This window comes from Anas platyrhynchos, chromosome 8, assembly GCF_047663525.1.
Source record: "Anas platyrhynchos isolate ZD024472 breed Pekin duck chromosome 8, IASCAAS_PekinDuck_T2T, whole genome shotgun sequence".
Lineage (NCBI taxonomy): Eukaryota > Metazoa > Chordata > Aves > Anseriformes > Anatidae > Anas > Anas platyrhynchos.
Window position 1 is genome coordinate 18974856 of NC_092594.1, and position 21076 is coordinate 18995931.

The 21076-nt window shown below is 37.8% G+C and overlaps 1 protein-coding gene across 16 annotated transcripts in view; it reads right to left on the minus strand.

Annotated features, from left to right (window-relative positions):
• The window catches only part of RALGPS2 (Ral GEF with PH domain and SH3 binding motif 2), a 142145-nt gene that overhangs the window by 58998 nt on the left and 62071 nt on the right, over positions 1–21076 (minus strand). For 15 of the 16 annotated variants that reach the window (XM_013099300.5, XM_038182706.2, XM_013099304.5 and 12 more), the window contains 4 exons: positions 18130–18213; positions 10104–10193; positions 6261–6353; positions 2063–2189 (listed from right to left, as the gene is read on the minus strand). In XM_013099300.5, coding sequence (XP_012954754.1) covers positions 2063–2189; positions 6261–6353; positions 10104–10193; positions 18130–18213 — 394 coding nt within the window. The remainder of the gene's footprint in view (positions 1–2062; positions 2190–6260; positions 6354–10103; positions 10194–18129; positions 18214–21076) is intronic. The other variant, XM_038182710.2, reaches the window with a different exon arrangement.

A 21076-nucleotide genomic window follows, 5' to 3' on the forward strand; every position in this document is an offset into this window, starting at 1 on the left:
TTATCACGCCTGTAGTTGCAAAGCAATTTTGTTCTTTTTGCCACATATTTAAATCTTACAAAATTAATTTGAGAGGGAGCGCATCACTAGGCGTTTCCTATTTCTCTGGAGAATTTAAGGAAAAGGTTTGAGACTTTGAGACGAAAGACTTTATATCTTTAGTGAGAATTCATGCTGTATGAAATCAGGCCACAAAACATTCATTACAGTTGGTCACAGCAAAAAGCATTAACCCCCACCTTCTTTCTAGGCAGAAAAATATGTATTTGACTTCCATAAATTATCAATTCAATCTTAACGCTTACTCTAAACTAAGAGTTGCACAAGAGTTTTCTCACGTATAAAGAGGAAAACATCTGTAACAGAACAAAACTTGCTTTCCAACATTTTGGTCTTTTAATTATACACTTGCAGGTATTAAGGCAGCATTTTTAAAACATCAGACACCAAATACACCCAAACTTGAAGATTTCTCTGTACAGCAGTAAGTTGCAGAAGACCATAATGGCAAGGGACAGAGTATCATGAGACTTGGAAAAAATCTGAGAGTGGGTTGGCTTGAGACTTTCTAATTGGCAAGGAAACAATTTGAGCCTGGCTTCGCATTTCATAAATCACAGCATATAGGTAAAAAGCTTCTGGACAGCTAGAAACTCCATTTCAGAAGCATACAGAGACCGCATGTCCTACACATGTGCACATGGAAGAGGAAGCCACAAAATGGTACGTTTAATCGCATCACACTCTGGTTGGCTTCTTTGTCCCTTTTAATTCAAGCCTAGTTCAACTAGCTACGTCAACAGCTGGGGTAGTATGTGATCGTGTGCCACACTGGCACTTCTCACACCTGCACTTCAGACAAAATGGGCTCACGCTGAGTATTTCAGAGCTCCATGTTCAGTATGAACAATTACCAACATCTGATTACTTGAAAACACAGGAAATTAACAGCTGCTAAGATCATGTTGGAACTGATGGATTTTTCTGGGATGTAACACGGAAGTGAAAAATGAGGACAGAATGACAAATTCTATAGGACAGCTTGTCCTTACAATTATTATTGGCTCTCTAGAGCAAAGTATTTTTTTTCTAGTACAAAGTACATAAAATTCCTGCAACTTCACAAAAACTGAATATATGCATTTTAGAGGTATTATACTAACACCAAATGATGGTAATGTTTATCACATCAAGCTACGAAGCAAATGAAGTAGTATTGTGATGAGCTACTGATCACAGCTTAAAAAGGCTATCAAGTTTTTATTTATTTAATCTCATGTCGTTATGAGCAAAGCTTATAGGTGACCACAGGAGGTCATCTTGAATTTAGGTGTGAAAGCACCTGATATCTACAAAAATATTAAGTTTTTCTCCCCCTGGAAAAAGGAAAAGATATGTAAACTTTTCCTTAATTACCGACATCTTATGATACTAAAGAAAAGCTACATTATAAGAGCACACATCACTCTAAAACAAATAAAACAGATATTAACACTAGATTAGCTTGGCAACAAAACCAATCAATAAATATATTTATTTATATAGCTTTCAAGATACAAAGGAATATCATTGACCCATCATTATTTCATAAATATGAGTCAGTACTATCCACCCATTTCACTTGTCAGTTTAATATAATTAAATGCAACAACAGTTGCAGATTTTAGCATGTTCCAAACCCAAAGATCTATATTTATTTATCTCAGAGGCTGGTGATTTATCACTGCTCATAAATTAAAACCCTGAATTACTGTAACATTCAAATATTTTGCTCTTGAAGAGTGCTAGCAAGCCTAATAATTTAAGTAGTTCTCCAGAAGACAACTGGTATATCTATAGAGCATATGGGAAAATAGTTTCCTAGAAAGCTGATACTATATGTAAAACCTGAAGTGTTTGTGAGGTTTAAAAGAAGTTTTCTTTATGAAGCTAGTGAAGTTAATATAAGGTTCTATATTCTTCACTGAAGTATCAAAATAGTTTCATGCCTGCTTAAAAGATAGCGTTTAGTTTCTGTAATCACCAGAGAAGCATGTTTTTCATTAGTGTTTCTTCAGCTTACCTAAATAGGGAATACATGGAGTCATCTTCAAGCTGCTGATATAGTCTCTAAGCCTTTTGTAATTATCTTCTTTACTCATAACATATTCCAACTTTTCAAAGGTGGCTTTATCCTTCCGACTCAATAACTACAAAAAAAGGCAAAACCAAATGAGATTAAGTTTGATTGCTATGATTTCTCTTTACTCTTAAATGCATAGATTCATTTCCCCATATTTTTTGTTGTTAAATAGAACTGCTTCAAGATTACAGCATTTACTCTTTAATGATGAGTACTTGGAGGATTAACAGAGAAAAGTAGCTATTTTGGCAGCAAATTTAGATAAGCCTTCTAGAGAATTAGTCAAATATAAACTTTAGTGTTCTGCAGGATCTTTCTGAAATAATAACAGTTTTCCAAAGACTAATCTAGCCAAAAGACAGCACAAGTTCACGTGCTGCCCACTTCTGCAGTATTTTAAAGTAGTATTTTATTCACTGTAATGATCTGTAAGTTATTGTTTTCTCATTAGAGGTACTGAGTTTTATACCAATCCAGTTCCACAAAAACCCAAACTCCAGATTGTGTTCTTATTCAAATGAAAACCCTTAAGAAATTAGTTTTCCAAAGAGCAAACCGGTATCATTAAGATTTGAAACATAACTTTTATTAAACTACAATACTACTGCAAACTACAAGAGTTAAGATTTGATCCATTTTTCTCTACAAAAGGAATTATGCACTTGCATACAGGCTGCACCTATTGTTCTGCTAACTAGCAATTTTACTGTATCTTATTACTAGAGGAGCCATCACTTAGAATACAAAAGCAAGCCCTGGATTTTCAGTGTCCATTCTCTCCCACCCCAACACCTTCCTCTGACAGTATTAACAGAAACTAAGTGCTCTTTACAAGACTGAGAAACTAAAATATTTCTGAAATATCTAACTGCACTACTGTGCAGTTGAAATAAAGCCTCTGATGACTTTATTTCAACTTAAAGCCAAAGTTTAAAGAAGCGTATAAGATGTTTACACTGAACATTTTGGGAGAAGACTCAGTGCTTGAGTGCTGACGAGATCCTCAGTAGTGCAAAATTACAAGGTGCAGATCAGTTTTTATTCCCTTTTCTCTTTCACAAGAAGATCAGCTTATCTGAACATGACAGAAGTGGAAACGCCCCTTTTCTAAAGCTGTAATTTCAATATTCAAGCGACTTTTTTCTACCTACATTTCCCATATCTTAGTCTTCATTAGGATAGCCACATGAGCAAATTGAACACAGGCTTTCAGAAGAAAGTCACTTTTCAAAAGTGAATTGTTTTCTAACATGTGCTGGTCTTCTGCATTTCGACAATTAATGGAACATTATTAGCTTTGGTTCCAATACTCTGATGAGCAACCACTCATAATCATTTCCAGGACAAAAGAACAACAGTAGACAGGCATAACTTCTTTCCAGCCACTGGAACATAACATTTATCGTTTGAAATTTATCTCCTCAAAGATGGTTGCAGTTTGAACAGCCTAGATGAGCCTTCCTTTAAAATATTCTAAAACATTTTGTCTCCACTGCATGTCTGGAAGGCTTTCTGTTGTTTTTTTGGACTAGAAGGTATGGCAAGACTAACAGGAATAGTAATGGCCTAAATACAGACTTGAATGGAATTAATTGGATTTTCCTCAAAATGCACTGAATTGCACGGTCTTGTTGAAGTTGAATATATCATTTCAGACTCTTTGAATAATCTCTAAACAAGTAAAGCCTGTGTGAGTTTCCTTTGTGCTAATGGTGCGATTCACGTCCTGTGTCCAGTTCCTGCATTAGTGTACAGAGAGCCTGACAAAACCAAAGGTGTTATTCTGAGGAGAAGTAAGGACCTAATTATTATTTCTTCACTTTTGGAACTGCTTCTTTTTCTAGATAATATTTCTGCTATCTCTTTTGGTATCTTAGGCTCTGAGGATGCAAAGAACAGTAAAGAGATGTACACAGGCAGAGACAACAAAAGCCAAGACTGACAGCTTACAGTAGGAGAAGGGGTGAGAGACTTCCAGATGGCTCCTTGCTTTACAGCATGCCAGCACTGGAAACAACTTTTGAAATAGAAGAAAGGAGAGCTGAGATTTCAGGGTGCTGGCAGAGCACGACAGGATTCACATCACCTAATTGCAGCTGTCTAATGATTATTTGTTTATACTGCTTAAGTTCAAGTTAAGTCATCTAGCTTCTTTTACATTAAATAGAGAGAAGCACATTCCTGGAAAAGTCCATGATTCAAGTTTGGAAAGGGGTAAATCATATATTAGAAGCATTTATTACTCTCTAGAGTTCATTGGGGGTCCAGGCAATGGATGAGACAAGTAAATTTCAGACATATTCAGACGTGCTGTCAGATGATGTGATTTTTATTTTTTTATATTTTAAGAAGATTAAGATTAGATTACCAAGCAAATATTTAATGGCTCCTTTCAACTCTAGAGTCCAACCACATAACGTGACTTTCTTAGGTAGCAAGTATACTTGCAGCTGTTTTTCTGACTATAAAAGTTAGGTCAATTGCAAATTACTACAAATTATCTCAGAAAGGAGCAAGAAACACTCCCTTGTTGAATGTTTTGGAACACTGTTGTATAACTTAATCAAGTGATAGTAGTGTCTTGCTTGGTGTGCCTTTTTACATGTCTTTTCTTGCTTTTACTATACTGAAAACAAAAGGCTTAGAATTACTTCAAGAATTTATAAGCTGAACTTCCAAGAGAAAGACGTCTAAATCAGTTTGCAGTACACATTGTTAGGAGCTATCCTGCAACTTTAATTTGCAGAGGCGTATAAAAGATGATGAAAAGCATAGATTATCTTGGGACCATAGAATTTAAAAACACCTGCAGAAACATGGAAGAGGTTACCTGGCATTTCAGAAGTTGTAAGAAGGGCAAAGTTTAAAGACTGATATATATGCCAGTGGCATAACAACAATCTTCCTAAGAATTGAAAACAAGTGTTTCTAGTTGATGAAGTAGGAAAGAAACTAGGAACTGGTAGTAACTAGTATGGTTATATTAATATATAGGTAAAGCAGGTACTCTTTTTGAGTCATGCACAAAAAGCAATTTGGCATCATAGTTACATAAAGCTGTTGAGACAACACAATGACAAAAACAGAAAAACAGAAGTCAGCCTCAAGAACACTCTGAAGTGTTAACTTCATATAGATTTTCTTAGAGAGATTTTGGTATTCTGAAACAAGAAGTCTTAATTGCATACTTGCAAAACGTGCACAGAATTCTAGGTGAGTATCTTGGCACGAGTGATTTAAACCACTTTTGTTAACATTTATCAGCTGAGCAACATTATCATTCGTTTTTTCGTGACTTCGGTGGGGAAGGAAACAGGATGAAAAAAACACTTTTTGCAATATACAAGGATGTGCAGACGTATGTAGAGAAAGTTTTTAAATCTTTTTTAGCTATTTGTAAGGATACCTTGCTCAGGAATATTTCAGTCACCTGATAACTTCCATCACACTTGAAAATATTCATCTGATCACATTGTATAACTGAATCAAGCACAGTTTTCTCAACTTGAAGGTATGAGCTAAAGTTATTTCTAATGTACTGATCATGAAGAATGCAACTGCACAACATTGATTCTAGTTAATTAATTCAGAGAACACGTCAAAATGTTTCCAAAGAAAGCAATTCTTTCTTAACTGTACAAATCTAAAAATATGCAGTTGCTGTAACTATGAAAATAATTCTGAAAACTCTGATGAAGATCACTAGATTTAGTTATCAGTAAAAGAAACTAAAAATCTCTTTATGGAAACTGAATCAAGAGTTTCTGAACATCTGTTCTCCATAGCAAAAAAAATTCCAACAGCATAAACCCCTAAATGATTAAAATATGACCCACTTTGGCATTCATAATTTTCCAGCAACTAAATACAAAATAGCTTCTGGCCAAATTAAAAGCCTCTGCATTTAGCAGAATCTGTAGGGAGCTATTTTTCAAAAGGAAAATATTTCTATGCCAGAATGGAAAAAAACTCAACAGGAAACCATAGACTTAAAATGCAGTAGAAACATTATGTACACAGCACAAGAAGATTAGGAATATCTGTAATAATTATTGCAACCTTGAAAATAAGCTACAGAATGTTGTATTTGTCTAAGAATAAATTAAAATCTCTCCAATGTCCTGCTGTAGTCACTTACCGCCCATGTTTTAGTCAGCCTGAAGATCGGAGCACTCTGTAGACCTGACACAACTGCCATAAGAGCATGCAGATTATTCAGCTCATACAGTTTCTGAGGACAAAAACACATACAAAAACAAACATTTCAAGTGCTGTCAACAGTTAATACAGAATAAATAACAATCTAAAGTGAAGAAGTCTTGCATGTTCTACAATGAACATTTTATTATAGTGAGATGCTGTATCCCTTTTAAGGCACCTTCTAATTTTTCATTGTTGCTTCTGTACTGTTTTGGATTATATCACACTTGCCATTTCATTGTCCAGAGAGAGACGTTCCAAAAATATATATATGCATACACATTTTGGGACATATACCAGATATCCTCAAACCCAACAAATTCCTTTCTTTGAAAATTCGTCAGAATTTTCAAACTTAACATGCCAAGAAGGATAACACAGTTGTGAATGATGTAATTATGGGAGTATTCAATATCGTAAATACATTTTGCACAACAGGCTTATAGAGCTACCAAGGCTGCATCAAAACACCTAGAAAAGTTGATGCAGGAAGAAGTCAAGCAGGGTACATTTGAAAAGCCATGTACCTAGAGTACTTCTCTCACTGTAAGGCAATTTGGGGGGTCTGAAAAACTAAAATTAATTTATGATATAAGATTATGAGGAATCCTTTCTTCTCCAAACACAGCTGACAAAGTCTTTTTTCCTCCTTGAAACTTAGCTTATCCAAGATGTCCTCATTAGGGAGCCATTCATGAGATAACAAAAAAAGTAAGGCAGATTTAGCCAGGTTCTGAATAAATCCTGAGTATTAGACTTTTTTTTTTTTTAAGGGAAGCTAGAAGCAAAACTGCAGGGAAGGTTATCCAGCTAGCAGTTTGGGAGCAGGTCAAATGATCCTCTCTCCTCTTTAAAGGCTAATGGTTCTCTGGTACTGTGTTAATGAATGATGTCCTCATACAGGAGTGCCGTGTTTAATGCTAACTATTGGGTCTCTGTAGTAGGAATTTGAGTCTGGGTGCCTGGAACTCCATGGTTCTGGTATGTCTACTGACTAGCAAAGTCTTTCCACACCCACTGAGTAAGAACCACTCTCACTGATCATAACATTATCAGTGATGTGGATAAGGGGATCATGTGCTCCCACCCTCAGCCAGTTTGTAGGTGATACCAAGTTAGATAGGAGTGTTGATCTGCCTGAGGGCAGGAAGGTTTTGCGGAGGGATAAGACAGCTCAATAAGTGCATCCTGTTTTATGGCATTCAACAAGGGTAAGTGTCAGACCCTGCACATGGGTCATAACAACCCCATGCAGCAGTATAGGCTTGGGGAAGAGGGCCTGGAAAGGTGCCTGGCAGAAAAGGAGCTGGGTGCGCTGTGTGAAAGCAGGCTGAAGATGAGCCAGGAGGGTGCCCAGGTGGCCAAGGCCAACAGCAGCCTGGTTTGTGTCAGAAATGGAGTGGCCAGCAGGACCAGGACCTCAGCGCTGGTGAGACTGCACCTCAAATATTGTGCTCAGTTTTGGGCCCCTCTCTACAAGAAGGTCATTGAGTTGCTCTTCTCTGGACATGCTTGTGCAACAAGGCTGGCAAAGGGAATAGAAAACAAGGCACGTGAGGAGTGGCTGAGGAACCCAGGGCTGTTTAGGCTGGAGAAGGGGAGGCTGAGGGGAGACCCCATTGCTATCTGCAACTCCCTGACAGGAGACTGCAAGGAGGGGTTTGGTCTCTTTTCTCACGTGACAAGCAATGGGACACAAGGAAAAGGCCTCAAGTTGTGCCAGGGGAGGTTAGACTGGGCATTAGGGAAAATTTCCTCATGGGGAGGGTGGTCAAGCACTGGAGCGGGGGAGTCCCCATCCCTGGAGGTATTTAGGAGATGCAAAGACGTGGCACTGAGGGACACGGGATTGTGACAGGACTTGGCAGGTCAGGTTGACAGCTGTACTTAGTGATCTCAAACATCTTTTCCAACCTAGATTGTTCTCTATACCGTAGACCCATCCCTTCCAAACAGTATTGCCTGTCTTTGTCCAACCACTCACACAAACATCTATTTTTCTCCTCTGCTTGCCCAAAAATAAGATAAAGTTCGTTGTCCTGAAGGACGCAGAACAATAACATGGCTGATTAAAAATAAAAATAAAAAGCCTTTCATAGCTGCTGCCAGCATTGAAACAGAAGTCATAACCAATTGAGATAGTCTGGGAACTTCAGGGGAATGCAATTAAGTCCAATTAGTTCATGCATAAAACAATATAGTATGAGATGCCATTAAAGGACTGCTAGCTATATAATAGATAGTCAGCACAAAAAGTTCAGTCTAGGGGATTTACAGCTTCTCTGAAAAGTTAATTAGTGCTTTGATAATAGCCTTGGCATAAACAGAAAATGGCACTAACTGCAGTAACTCAAAGCTAGCAGCCATATGTAAGCAAAGCCAAGATAATAGATACAGTAAATAAATTAGCAGATAAAAGCACCCCATGTATTTCCCCGGTTTTGTAATTGTCATTTTACAACTCACAGCTAAGAGACGCTCAATTGACTTTAATTGTTGAGGCACAATATCCTCTCTCAAAACCAGCAGAGTTTCAGCAAGCATCACTCTCTGCAGTCCACAAATGAGATCAGGCACGGTGTGCTGAGACCAAAGCAGGACTAAAACGCCCCATCAGAGCAGGACCACAACCAGGCCTGACCCAGCTCTGTTTCCAAGATCAGTTCTGCACTATGATCACTACAGAGGCACACCTTCCCTACATTTATGGAAGCAAATTTGTTTATGCCCATTTCATCAAACAAAATCCCCTCATTTTTAAAAATATATTACATGAAGGTACATTAACTCATCACATATCAAAAGCTATTTAAAAGATACCCTTAGAGCCTCTACATTTTTCAGTACTCTCAACCACTATGATCATGGCACAACTATTGAACAAAGGTTGTCAAACCTTACAAAATGAGTTTGTTTTGCACAAAATCTATTCAATCGAATTCCATGGAGGTAAAACTTTACTTTGTAGAAAAAAAAAAAAGTATAAAGACAAAATGTATTTGCAAGTTAGATACCAAAGTAGCCACCAAAAAAATGTCAATCATTTTTAGTACATAATCCAAGATGGTGACAGAAGTTATCTGCAGTAGCAGCCACTTTGAGGCAGCAAAAAGAAAGAATCCCACTCTTCACAGAACAATGATAAAGTTTCACTCTGTTTGAAGGGCCAGGATTCTGGCTCATCTACATCTGAGTCAAGATTTCCTGATCCTTTTCTTAGGAATGTCAGTCCTAATGGCTTTTAGGAAGGTACCAAAGGATAAGAGCTCTAAAGCGCTGAGTTCAGATACGCTTTTGAAACTGCTTTTAAAACAATATTAGATTCATATTATTCATGTCACAAATGAAAAAAAAGATAACAGATGCTTCCTCCCTTCCAGTAATAAAAGCAATTTGTGTTCTGACTGATACCGTTTCAACTGATTCTATAAATACTATTTGGCTTTATCCAACATCAGAAAACATTTGGTAAGTTATATTATCTAATGAAGAATATTTTAAATAAGTTTACATTGTGTTTCCTTATTTAAGCTTTTTTTTTTTTTTTTTTTTTTTTAAACAGAGGATTCAATTTCAGGGCTTTGGTCTGTCACTATTTCTGACAACTTTGTTACATACACAAGCCAAGCACCTATTCATGCCAGCAGATACAACCACAGCTAAACTGGGTGTCAGATAAATATTTACCTACGTGTATTTCTGAACTGACCAGCCTAAGTATAAGATCTTTCATCATGGTGAATCCCACAGTCTCCCCTCCCATCCACCCCCAATTCCTTACCTTTGCAGTTTTAATATAGTGGCTCAAAACCTCAGCTCTTATTTTTAACGTTTGTGCATGTAGAATCTCTCTGACAACCCAGAAGCTTACCTAAAAAGAAGAAAAGATGCTTTTTAAAATAGAGAATCAACGTTACACTTTTAGGATATTAATTTCACGAGTAACACATCGAAGTCTCACAGCATTCGAGTTCCATTTATAACATATGAACAAATTTAGAAGGTTCAAATGCTTGTACAATCAAGCAATATAACCCAAGCCCTAATAAAAGACCTTGATTTTTTTTCCTGTTATTCCACTCATTCTTACTAGCAATACCATCTACCGTTACACAATCAAGCAGTTGCTTGAATCAAATTAATAAACCCAATTTATGTTTAGAATTGAAAGATCCTTGTATCTTGTTACTTGGTTCACTTTCTCCAGTTCCTAACAGGTAAGAATGCACTCCAGTACTTTGTTGGAGAGCACATGTTCTGCTTTTCTCACTAAATGTGTGGGTGGCTAAATTTGTCTTTGCAATCTTGTAAAAATTGTGGGAGGAAGGGAGGAAGGGAGGAAGGGAGGAAGGGAGGAAGGGAGGAAGGGAGGAAGGGAGGAAGGGAGGAAGGGAGGAAGGGAGGAAGGGAGGAAGGGAGGAAGGGAGGAAGGGAGGAAGGGAGGAAGGGAGGAAGGGAGGAAGGGAGGAAGGGAGGAAGGGAGGAAGGGAGGAAGGGAGGAAGGGAGGAAGGGAGGAAGGGAGGAAGGGAGGAAGGGAGGAAGGGAGGAAGGGAGGAAGGGAGGAAGGGAGGAAGTATGCCATCTACACAAACATACTCACTTTCCAACTAAGATTGAGGATGAGATGTCAGACAAGAAGCAAATCACAAAACCCTCAAACTTCAAAAATGTTCTCCCAAGAAAATAAAACCATGAAGAAAATTTATTAAGAGAGTCTACAGAATGAAGGAATATAAAAATCCCAATTGGGCTATATTCTGTTTCTGGTTTTCCATGACTACAAAGCCACACTACCCAACTCACAGATTTGTTAAACCGCTTCAGCTCCAGTTTACTGGCACTTGCAAATTCTCAGCACCTCTGAAGAGAATAAACTGGTATCACCTGAACACTGGAACATAGGGTAGGAATCCTTCCTACCTTATGGGAGAAACCTATTACCTTAAAATAATAGAGAAATATTTTAAACTCTATGGCAGCAGAGTTCCACTCCCATTTAAATGAGAACCCCTGGAAAGAGGCTTTTAGTACAGATACTTCTGTAGTCATGAGAGTGACAGTCACCTTTTAATAAGCTATGAAAAGGTTTTCATACCAAAGCCTAACAGCAATTCATAAATCCAGGTAGGCTGTAAGCTGGGGTTTATTATTTGTAACCTTATTGATGACTAAGCCAATTCCTGGCTAATATACAGTGTGCTATCATTCTCATTTGTTAAATTTCATTGAGTTCACATCACCTAGTATATAAATATTGCCAACATATTCAGTACAGCATGAAGGATGCCTCCTGCATTGATTAATTACCTGGACACTTCACAAAAGCTGTGAAAATATTTGAAAATATTTTGATAACATTTCTGCCTTCTAACTTTTCTCTCCCCTGCCCCCATACTTCAGCACAAAGAAGAATAGAATATAAACACCTCCAGATCTGCAGTAAAACAGTAGCAAAGAATTAGCAGAGGGTAAAAAGACTGAAACTTTTATTCATGTATTCAGTACATGTTAGGAAAAATAAATCAAAGATTAGCAAGACACAGCTTAACTGCTATTTACAAAACTACTGAAAGTATATGAAGAAATGTATGCTACCATATGTAAACACTTGTCAACCTGTCGTGCTGCTCCGATTTTTAATGCTTCTAAACTACCGCTTGTAAACTAACATCAAACATGCAAGTTCCTGCCCAAAATTTCAATTAAAAAATCCTATTTATCCTGTTTCACTCTGTACAGTATGACAGTTCTTCACACAGAATAGCACCAGAAGAGCCACATCTCAAATAAATAAATAAATAAAATTACATTTTCAGTGAAGGTAGCCTGATCTGATGAGAACCGAGATGTCAAAACACAAGAGCTCTGAAACTGGAAAACAGAAGAACTACCAAACAAGACAGTAAAAACCCACAAATCCTACAGAACTGCTTTCCTTTGGTCTGTTTTCTAAAGTCATGCCAGCCAGGAAATAAAAGCCATGGAGCTCAGTTTTATTTTCCATCCAAAAAAACAGCAACAACAAAAATACAACACGCAAAGCATCTCCTGAGAGACTGTTACTTTGATAAATGTAATAAATGGTCCTGTGCAAACAGTGTTACTATAAAATATGTAAGAAATAAATGCATAAATACTGAAGTATTCAGCAGTACTTCAAAGTATTGTCCAAAAAATTACACCTCAATTTGATGTTCTGCTGCAGTTACACAGCTTGAGAAAGCCAACTTTCCCCTGGAGTGGTAAGTTGCCAAAGAGATGCTTTCCCTTTGAAGATCAAAGAAATTTCAAGTTTTAACATCGGTTTTTGTATTGCAGAGAACCTCAGAGACAACACCACTCTGCTGTGCTTCACAGGCCCACATGCCTTCGATCAGATAAACAGAAATGTGAGCGAACAGGAGACTGCTTGCAGTAGGCCAGATTATAAAACACTTGCTCAAGACATGGAACAATGCTCGAGAGTGTTTGTAAGGAAGAAAAAACAAACAATTGAGCACCTTGGCCTTGGCTTCTATCGAAGCTCATCAGTCTCCCAGTAACACAAGCGGCGCACCACACGAGTACTCCTGTTTACTCAGTGAGCTCTGGTTTCTGTCCCAGTCCCAGCCAGACTGGGGTCTCAGCACTGCCAAGGTCTTGCGGGAAAACAAAACAAAGCCAACCCCAAACCCTCCCTCTCAGCTCAGAGCTCTCCAGTGCTTTCAGTGAAAGTAAGCAGGAGAACGAATTAAGCCAGTGACCATTTCCATTCCAGCCACCTCCACTCTTGGGTGTGTTTTCGCTGGCACTGATACTGTTTTTTTGGCTGGCCTTCCATTCGTTGATGTCTTCAAAAAGCACCATCTAATTTTTCCAAATATTTTTAAATAAACAAGTTAAACAAAGCTTTTTGTTTTAATTGGCCACAAATAACCACTTCTATATCTTATCCAGGTTCCTTTTTCACATTTATTGTGGATGGTCCTGTAGATATTTTGTGGTTATTTTGTTTAAAGCCTTCTCACTGCTTTTACATCTTATTTTTCCATATATTTGTGTGGTAATATTCTTCCTTATTAACATATAGGATCATGATCAACTTTGGAATATACCTTTCATGAGTCACAGTCTAAACTTTTGAAATTATCCCAAGCTTTCTCTATAATAATAGCTTTGCTATACTGGTACTTGTAAGCTCACAGTCACTGGTTCCAAACTAATTACGCCTTCTCTGTTAATCAGTAGATAAATTCAAGACTCTCTCTCTTTAATAGAGTTTCTGGACCATAATTTGAAATATTTGAAACATTCTGATACGCTACATAAAAAGACGGCATGCGGCATAAATTAGACAGCACTGACCTTGCATCTTTACAGGTACAGTAAAATCCGTGTCATTCCCCTGCCTGTTTCCAAAGGAAGAATGACCACCTCTCCCCCATACATGTTTTTTTAATTTGTGATAGTCCTAGAAAAATTTCACTACCATACTTGATGGCAACTTAGCAGAAAAGTACACTATTCAAAACAACACAAATTCTTCCTTCTTCCTTTCCCTTAGAATCCTATAATTTCATTTAAAAATAACAACAACGACGCGTTTCACAGTGACACTAAAACATACAGATTTTGCCTTTTACAAGGGGGGGGTCTTTTGCTTTAAAAAAGCTGCTCAAAAGCACTGAATCTAGTTGACAAGCTTCTCTAATATTTTAAGCTCTATGGCAGCAGAGTTCCACTCCCATTTAAATGAGAACCCCTGGAAAGAGGCTTTTAATACAGATACTTCTGTAGTCATGAGAGTGACAGTCACCTTTTAATAAGCTATGAAAAGGTTTTCATACCAAAGCCTAACAGCAATTCGCAAATACTAATTTCCAGTAGGTAGAGAGCAACGTTTTGGTATGTAGGCAAACCTGATGATTTTGCACTATGACAGATTTATGAGTTACAACAGCATCAAATTATACAACTAACTTTCAGGGAAAAAAAAAAAAAAGCTTGCAAAAGGCAGGGATCAGAGCTTTAAAAAATTATGTAGAGAAACTGCACATTTGAAGAAAACATTTAATAGTAGCTGTGTAGATCTGTGCAGTACCGCATCACAACGTATGCTTCGAGAATAAAAGAATCCTGGCATGGAACGACTCGCTGACTTCTCTTCCCTGAACTTGAGCTGTTTTTACAGGCACCATATATAATTATCACATAACTAATGCTGGAAATACACTACTTCATTCTCAGTGGACTGCAATCAACTGCACATAATCATAACTGTTTCCAAAGCTCTATCAGCAGATCAATTTGCTGTGAAGCAGCTGTTACTGATTTAATATTCTTTTTACTTACAATGCGAGAGCTGTGCAAGACTTTTCGTTTGGCAAGTTGGGGGAAAAAGGGAAAGAGACAGATGCATGATGCATAATTTAAACCCAGTGAAGTTTCAAAGGTTAACAAAAGTTTGTTGAAATGTATTCACGGCCAATAAAGCCAAAAGTCATGATGATTTTATTGATCACGTGTTTTTAGTTCTAACCATTTGAACCCCGCAGGTAAATAGGGCAGGTGCCCAACAGCAACCATGTCCTGCCGAACAATCAGCTGGCATAGATCTGATCTCAGAGAAGGTGGACCAGGCAAGGAAGATGAAAACTGCTTACCTCACTGTGCTACCTTATCCCTAGCTGCCACTGTCTATCCCATACAAATTCTTAGCTTTCACCGCTCCCAAAAAAGATAGTGAATCTAAATATAACTACTATTGGAATGAACAACCCCTCCACAATGATGCATTTTGAACCATAGGCACACACCACATCAAAACTTCTACGAAATACGGCATCAGTAAGTCAAAAGTGGAGCTACCCAACTGAACGATAGAAATCTGCAACTGAAACACCACCTACCCCTTCCCCCTTCCCCTCTGGTTCTACCATATGAAGGTGGGACTGATGACTTTCCTTGGCACCAGAATAAAGACTGATGCAAACTTCTTGGAAGAAGCTCTTGGAAATGGTACGTCCCTCAGCCACCAAAGCCATATGCCGCAATTTCCCAGAGAATTGGTTAGACAAACTGACCCCAGCATCAATGGAGGGACCTGTCAAGTGAGAGAGGGGCACAACCAACTTTTATGGCTGTACAGAAAGTGTACACGCAGGGTAAGGATTATCTACAAACCTAGAACTCACAACAAGAAAATCTGAAACTACATTTGAAAACATCCCACTAAATGGAACGTCTCCATGAAGGACATCTGGAGAGACCCACAGGCTGCCTGTCCTTGCATCAATCTGTTCGTATGTTTATCACTCTTCTGATGTTCCCTAAAAAATGAGCTAGAGAAAGGGAAAGCTCAAATAAACCTCTGCCCTTTCCTGACTGCATCATTCCTTGCGACGCCCTCAGATGCAAAGCCAATGCAACAAAAGGGCGAGGTAGAAGGGAAACAAACAGTACAAGAAACTCTATAAACATCTGCTCAAAGCTAGCCACAGGGCTGCACTGTATTCAAAATTCCCCTTCAGCATGCTGAAAAAATTTGAAATACAACAACACAGATCTTTAGTCAATTAAAACACCGAACAAGCTCAAAGACACTACAGAACTTGGAGTCACCTAGTTCCGTTATTCCTTCCAGAACGGCCTGGTCTTGACCTGCCTTTCAATCAAAAATAAAATCTCCTTGAAACAAAAGTATAGTAGGAAAAGGAAAACAAGACAGATGGAAGAGCCAGTCACAACCCGCAATCATCTAATGTGCACCATAGAATAATGAGAATATGAAAAGTTCCCTTTGGCAGTTAGCAAGGCTTTCTAAGGAAACAGGACTACCAAGTATTAGTAATAAATGTGCTACAAAAAAAAGGCAGGTTATTTCTAGCATTTTATTCTCTGTGTTTACTTTGTTGTAGGCACACAGTTTTTATAGAAATCCACACAAAATGTTTAAGACAGAATAAAAGAATATTACTCATCAAATTAAATCCATAATCAACCCAAACTGATTTGGTAAGTGTTGCACGGAAGGGTGAAATGTAGATACATCCTTAAAAGAAAGCTGAAATCTGGATTGGTCAAAAAAATTTTTTTTAAAACACAAATAAGAATGGGAGACTTAAGAAAGGACTACAGTAATACACGTAAACTAATGGGATGTATGGAATTTGCGTGTTAATCTAAGAACACTACTTTTAGAAGTTTCCTAAACACTATTTAACAGTAGTGTTAAAGGTCTGAAACGCTGCTAAGATGTTAACAACTACCTTTAAGTGACAGCTATCTCGGGCTATTTCTGGCCAGCTGTACAAGGCAGGCCTTCCCTCTCTCTCTGTCCTTAACATATTTTACTGGTTAGGTATTTTTAAACTGTGGTTCTGTAATGACAGTCAGTTCATCGCTTATTCACATAATCTGGCTTCCCCTCCTTACTTCTTGCTACTAAGTGTATTTTAACAATTCTTTCACATGTTTAAAGCTGTTTAGCCAATTGCTGCAGTTCTTTGGTGTTATACAACAAGAAAATAGGAGTGAGGTTCTTGAAGGCCCTCTCTACAAAAACATTTCAGAATATTCAGCAAAACAGTGTTTCTTTGAAGACACAACTTAGATGGATAAACAAGATCTCAAAATGCTGGAACCACCGGTTTTTCAGTGAGATTAATGTGAGATGGATCAGTGTAGAAACAGCCTCAGGCTAAACACAGCAACTTCAAAAGCTAAATCAGGAAAACTTCAACTAAACACTATGCAAGGGAGAAGAGGGGGAACAGAATTCAGTAGATGATGCTATAGTCACAAGAAGTTTGAGGCGTAACGTCATCTCTTCTGAATGTGTCCAAACCCATCCACAGAGAAGCACGTCAGCCATTAGATGGTTAAGGGATGTTGTAAATGTTGTAGGTAAGTAATAGAGCTTGGTCAGATCCTGAATACGAGCAATAATGGAAAGCAAGAAAGTATACAACTGACAGAAAAAAACAACTGAAAGGGTTAGAGGCTTGGCCTGAGTTTGCGATGATTAACAAACATGTCTAAGATGTGAGACTGGGCACAGAAAACAGGTCTGGAAGGAAGCTTTTAAGTTTGAGACATTATTAAACATTTACAAGAGGAGATACAGGGGTAAGAGAATGACTTCATCTGAAATCCAAAATAAGGCATTACATAAATAAGTATTACAGTTTTGAGACTTGGTTGGCTAACCAGCAGCTGTAGTTATGCAGCTTTAACAGAGGAAGAAGCTAAAATTGTAGTTTTAATTGATAAATTGGTTTTATAACCTTTTTTTTTCAACTACATATCTGAAACATTACGCCAAATGGAGAATTAAAACAAAGTTTTGTACAGTGTATGTGTTTGCGGTTTTTAAGTTTGCCTGGAATCGTCTTAAAAAGATGACCATACTGAGAAAAGGCTCTTATTTCTAGGGACAAACACACCTCTGTGAAGCAAAAAAACATTTAACTAACATAGAAAGAAATCATACCTAATTATTACTCCAGCAATCCTATATGGTAAGCCTTTAACCTCAAATGATGATCCTGTCTTTACGAAAAGGACAACCACCATTTTGGGGAAAAACCCTTCATATTTTCCTTATTTTATTCATCAGTGGCTGCTATTTAAAACAAAGCCACAACTATTTCTTCAGTACTGTCTTGGTCTTTCTGTATTTACTGAAGATAAGGAACTGCTTTAAGCACATATTTGAAGTTTTCAAATAATCAGCTGTGATCAACAATAAAAGTGATGTGCCAGAACACTTAATTCCCCAGACCTTTTAAACATGTACATGTAATTACATTCAAAAAAAATAACTCACATGATTGAATCTTCTGGTGAAAGCAACTGCATTTGGAGCAGAACTATATTTCTCTTTTTTATTCCATCCACAGCTTGCCAGCTCCTGGGAGAACAAGGATGAGATTTCATTTTTTTGAACACCATATGTTCAGAGCCATAAGCATAAAGAGAGAGAAATCGTAAAAAAAAAATAAAAAAAAAATCAAAGTAACAGAGCAATAATACAATGAAGTAATAAACACAGAATAGCACTTTTCCTAATGTCTTTTGTACATTGAGATTTCACAGTATTTCTGTGGGATTTTGATTTTTTTAAGTAATTAGATTTTTGAAATGTATCTTTTGTTGAATTAGAAATGCTATTTTCTTAGTTCAGCTATTAGAAACCAGAGAGATAATTCAAGATTCATTTTATCATAGAAAATGTCAGTTTGAACATGAACCTGAGCTAGAGAGAGTTGCATGCCTTTTTGTTTTAATTACTTTCTGACGATATTTGAAGTCTCTTTAGATGATACACCTTGTTATATCAATCTAGACATGTCCCATTAATGCAACATGCCAGTTAATTTTATTATGGCTATGGAAGATGACAGCTTTGCTATTTCTTTATTTTAACACTTGATTTCCAATTTTCCCCTCCAAATGAGGGAATTTTATTTTAAGTTGAACAGTCAGCACTTAAATATTTTGTGGAGTTAAATGGAGCAAGGAGATCTGCTTAAAAAAATTAAAAGTCAGTTAATTGGTGTACTTAATTCCTCTTAAAAATTGTAGACCGTAACAATTTAACAAGTTATTTGCGAAGCCTGAAAAAAACATTTCTTTAACTAAAAAGTTACAGTGCTTCCTGTCTGTAAAACTTTGCAACTGGGCAACTGTGTCACATTCATTGTTATTTACTACCACTTAATTTCAATGAAGAATTTTGACTAGGAGCCATAAAAATGAATGTACTGATGAGCTCTCCTATTCCTGTACAGCAGCACACACAGCAGACACAGGTATGCACAGCATACAGCCTAATTCACAGCACCAACTGAAACCATCAGGAACATTACCCAGTACAGACACAATTAAAGTGGCATAATAGCTAAGTACAGCCTTTTTTATTATTTATTCATGCTTGCTTTCCACATCTTCTACTCTGAAGTGCTCTCAGTTTTATTACCATATTGAGAACCACTTATTGAAGCTGTACACCATACATGCAACTACCACGTAACGTAGGCAGAATGGTTCAACATGTAACTAATAATTATGCCTTTTAAGACAGTAATATTTTAAAAGAGTCTGCTATCTAAATATTGTAAGCTGTAACCTCACAACAGCATGTTACTGTAAAGAGCTCTGATGTTTCTTTGTGTTTAATTAGAAACTTCTTAATGTCCCTTCAATCAAAATCCCAAAGCTGTCAAAGAGCCTCATGCCCATCAAGAGACCTTCAGCTCTCCCACTTTCTCAAGCCCTTGGCACGCTGGTACATGCTAGAGGAGACTGAGAGGCTCCTATGAGAAAAATGTGGAGTGCACAACTGTGTGTTCAGGGCCAGTCGTTCAAATGTTAATTGCAAGTTCTGTCACCAACACCTATCCTGGAAAATGCCACGCTGTCCAACATAGGAAAGCACATGCCCATGTCCTTGTGCTGGCCCTTCAATGACTATGTGCAAGACAGCTGTGTGGCCCTGAGCTGCTCTTGCTGCGAAGAACTGGCCAAGAGGCAAGGAAGCCATCCAAGAGACTCGTTTGTGTCCTGTCCCTCAGCCTCTCACAGTGATGGGGTTCCCATTAGAACAATCCCAGCTTGGCACATGGGGACAACACAAGGTGATTCATCCTTACTGGCATCTGATGATTACACTTCCTTAACAGCAGGAAAAAAATGTTTTAGGTTAGGTTTAGATTAAATTAGTTTCTATAAATTAGGTTTAGAGAAAGCATGGTAATTTGTTAATGACTGAGGCCTTGTCCTCGTACTGTTTCAATTCTTATCACTGAGTAAAAAACCTACGGTAGCTCAGGGCAGAAGTTACCTGGTACCCTGGCACTGTACAGCGAAGGGTTTGCACTGCAGGGTTTTGTATCAGAAGCAGACCTGGTTTTGTGACTCTGGGGCTTGTGGGGTTAATGTGATTAGTGATTAACATGATAAGAGGTGGGTGGGTTTGTTTGGCTTTAAAACCAACAGAAATTACCATGAACCTTTAGGTGGTACATAAGTAGCAGTCTTAAGGTTAGATTCAAATTTGCATTTATTCAGAATTAGAGTTCCAGTATCAGGTGGGCACAGGTGCAAGATCTTAGGCTGTGAAACAGATACATACATAGAATTACTATTTCTAAGAAGAGGTCTCCTTGTTTTTTAATTTTAATTGCATCTAGTTCCTTCTGATCTGATACTTAATCTGCGTGCTCCTTTTCCACAGAAAGTTAACACAACTCAGAGGCACGTCAGATGCAAGGCAACAGCCCTCTGCTCACCTGTGAAGGGGCACTGATGGACACATGGCACTTGACACTGTCTGCACCTTCAACTTTGTGCAAACGTGAGAAGTGTCAAAATGGCAACAGATTTTGCAGTGAAGGCATCATAATTTCTTACATGGCACATGTGTTTCTTAAAAGGTGAGTACATCTAGAAAGTAATTCTTATTCTCCCCCAGTTTTCCTTTTAGATACTTGTTTCATTTTCTTCTGCTTTTCCTCTTTATGTACAATAATGAGGTAGAACATCCAACAAAATCAAATATGCATTCTTGACATTTCTTCTCATCTCTCAGAGCCTTTCAGTAGGTTTGCTCATACAACACAACCTGAGATACAGAGAATCAACCTTAAAAGAGCAGCAGATGACAAGTTCAAGAGTACTGGATCACTGCCACTGTATCTAATTCACTCGCACCCTTCTGCTTGTTCTGCAGCTGACTGCTTGCTCTGTGCAATGCTGGAAGCGAAAATGGGAAG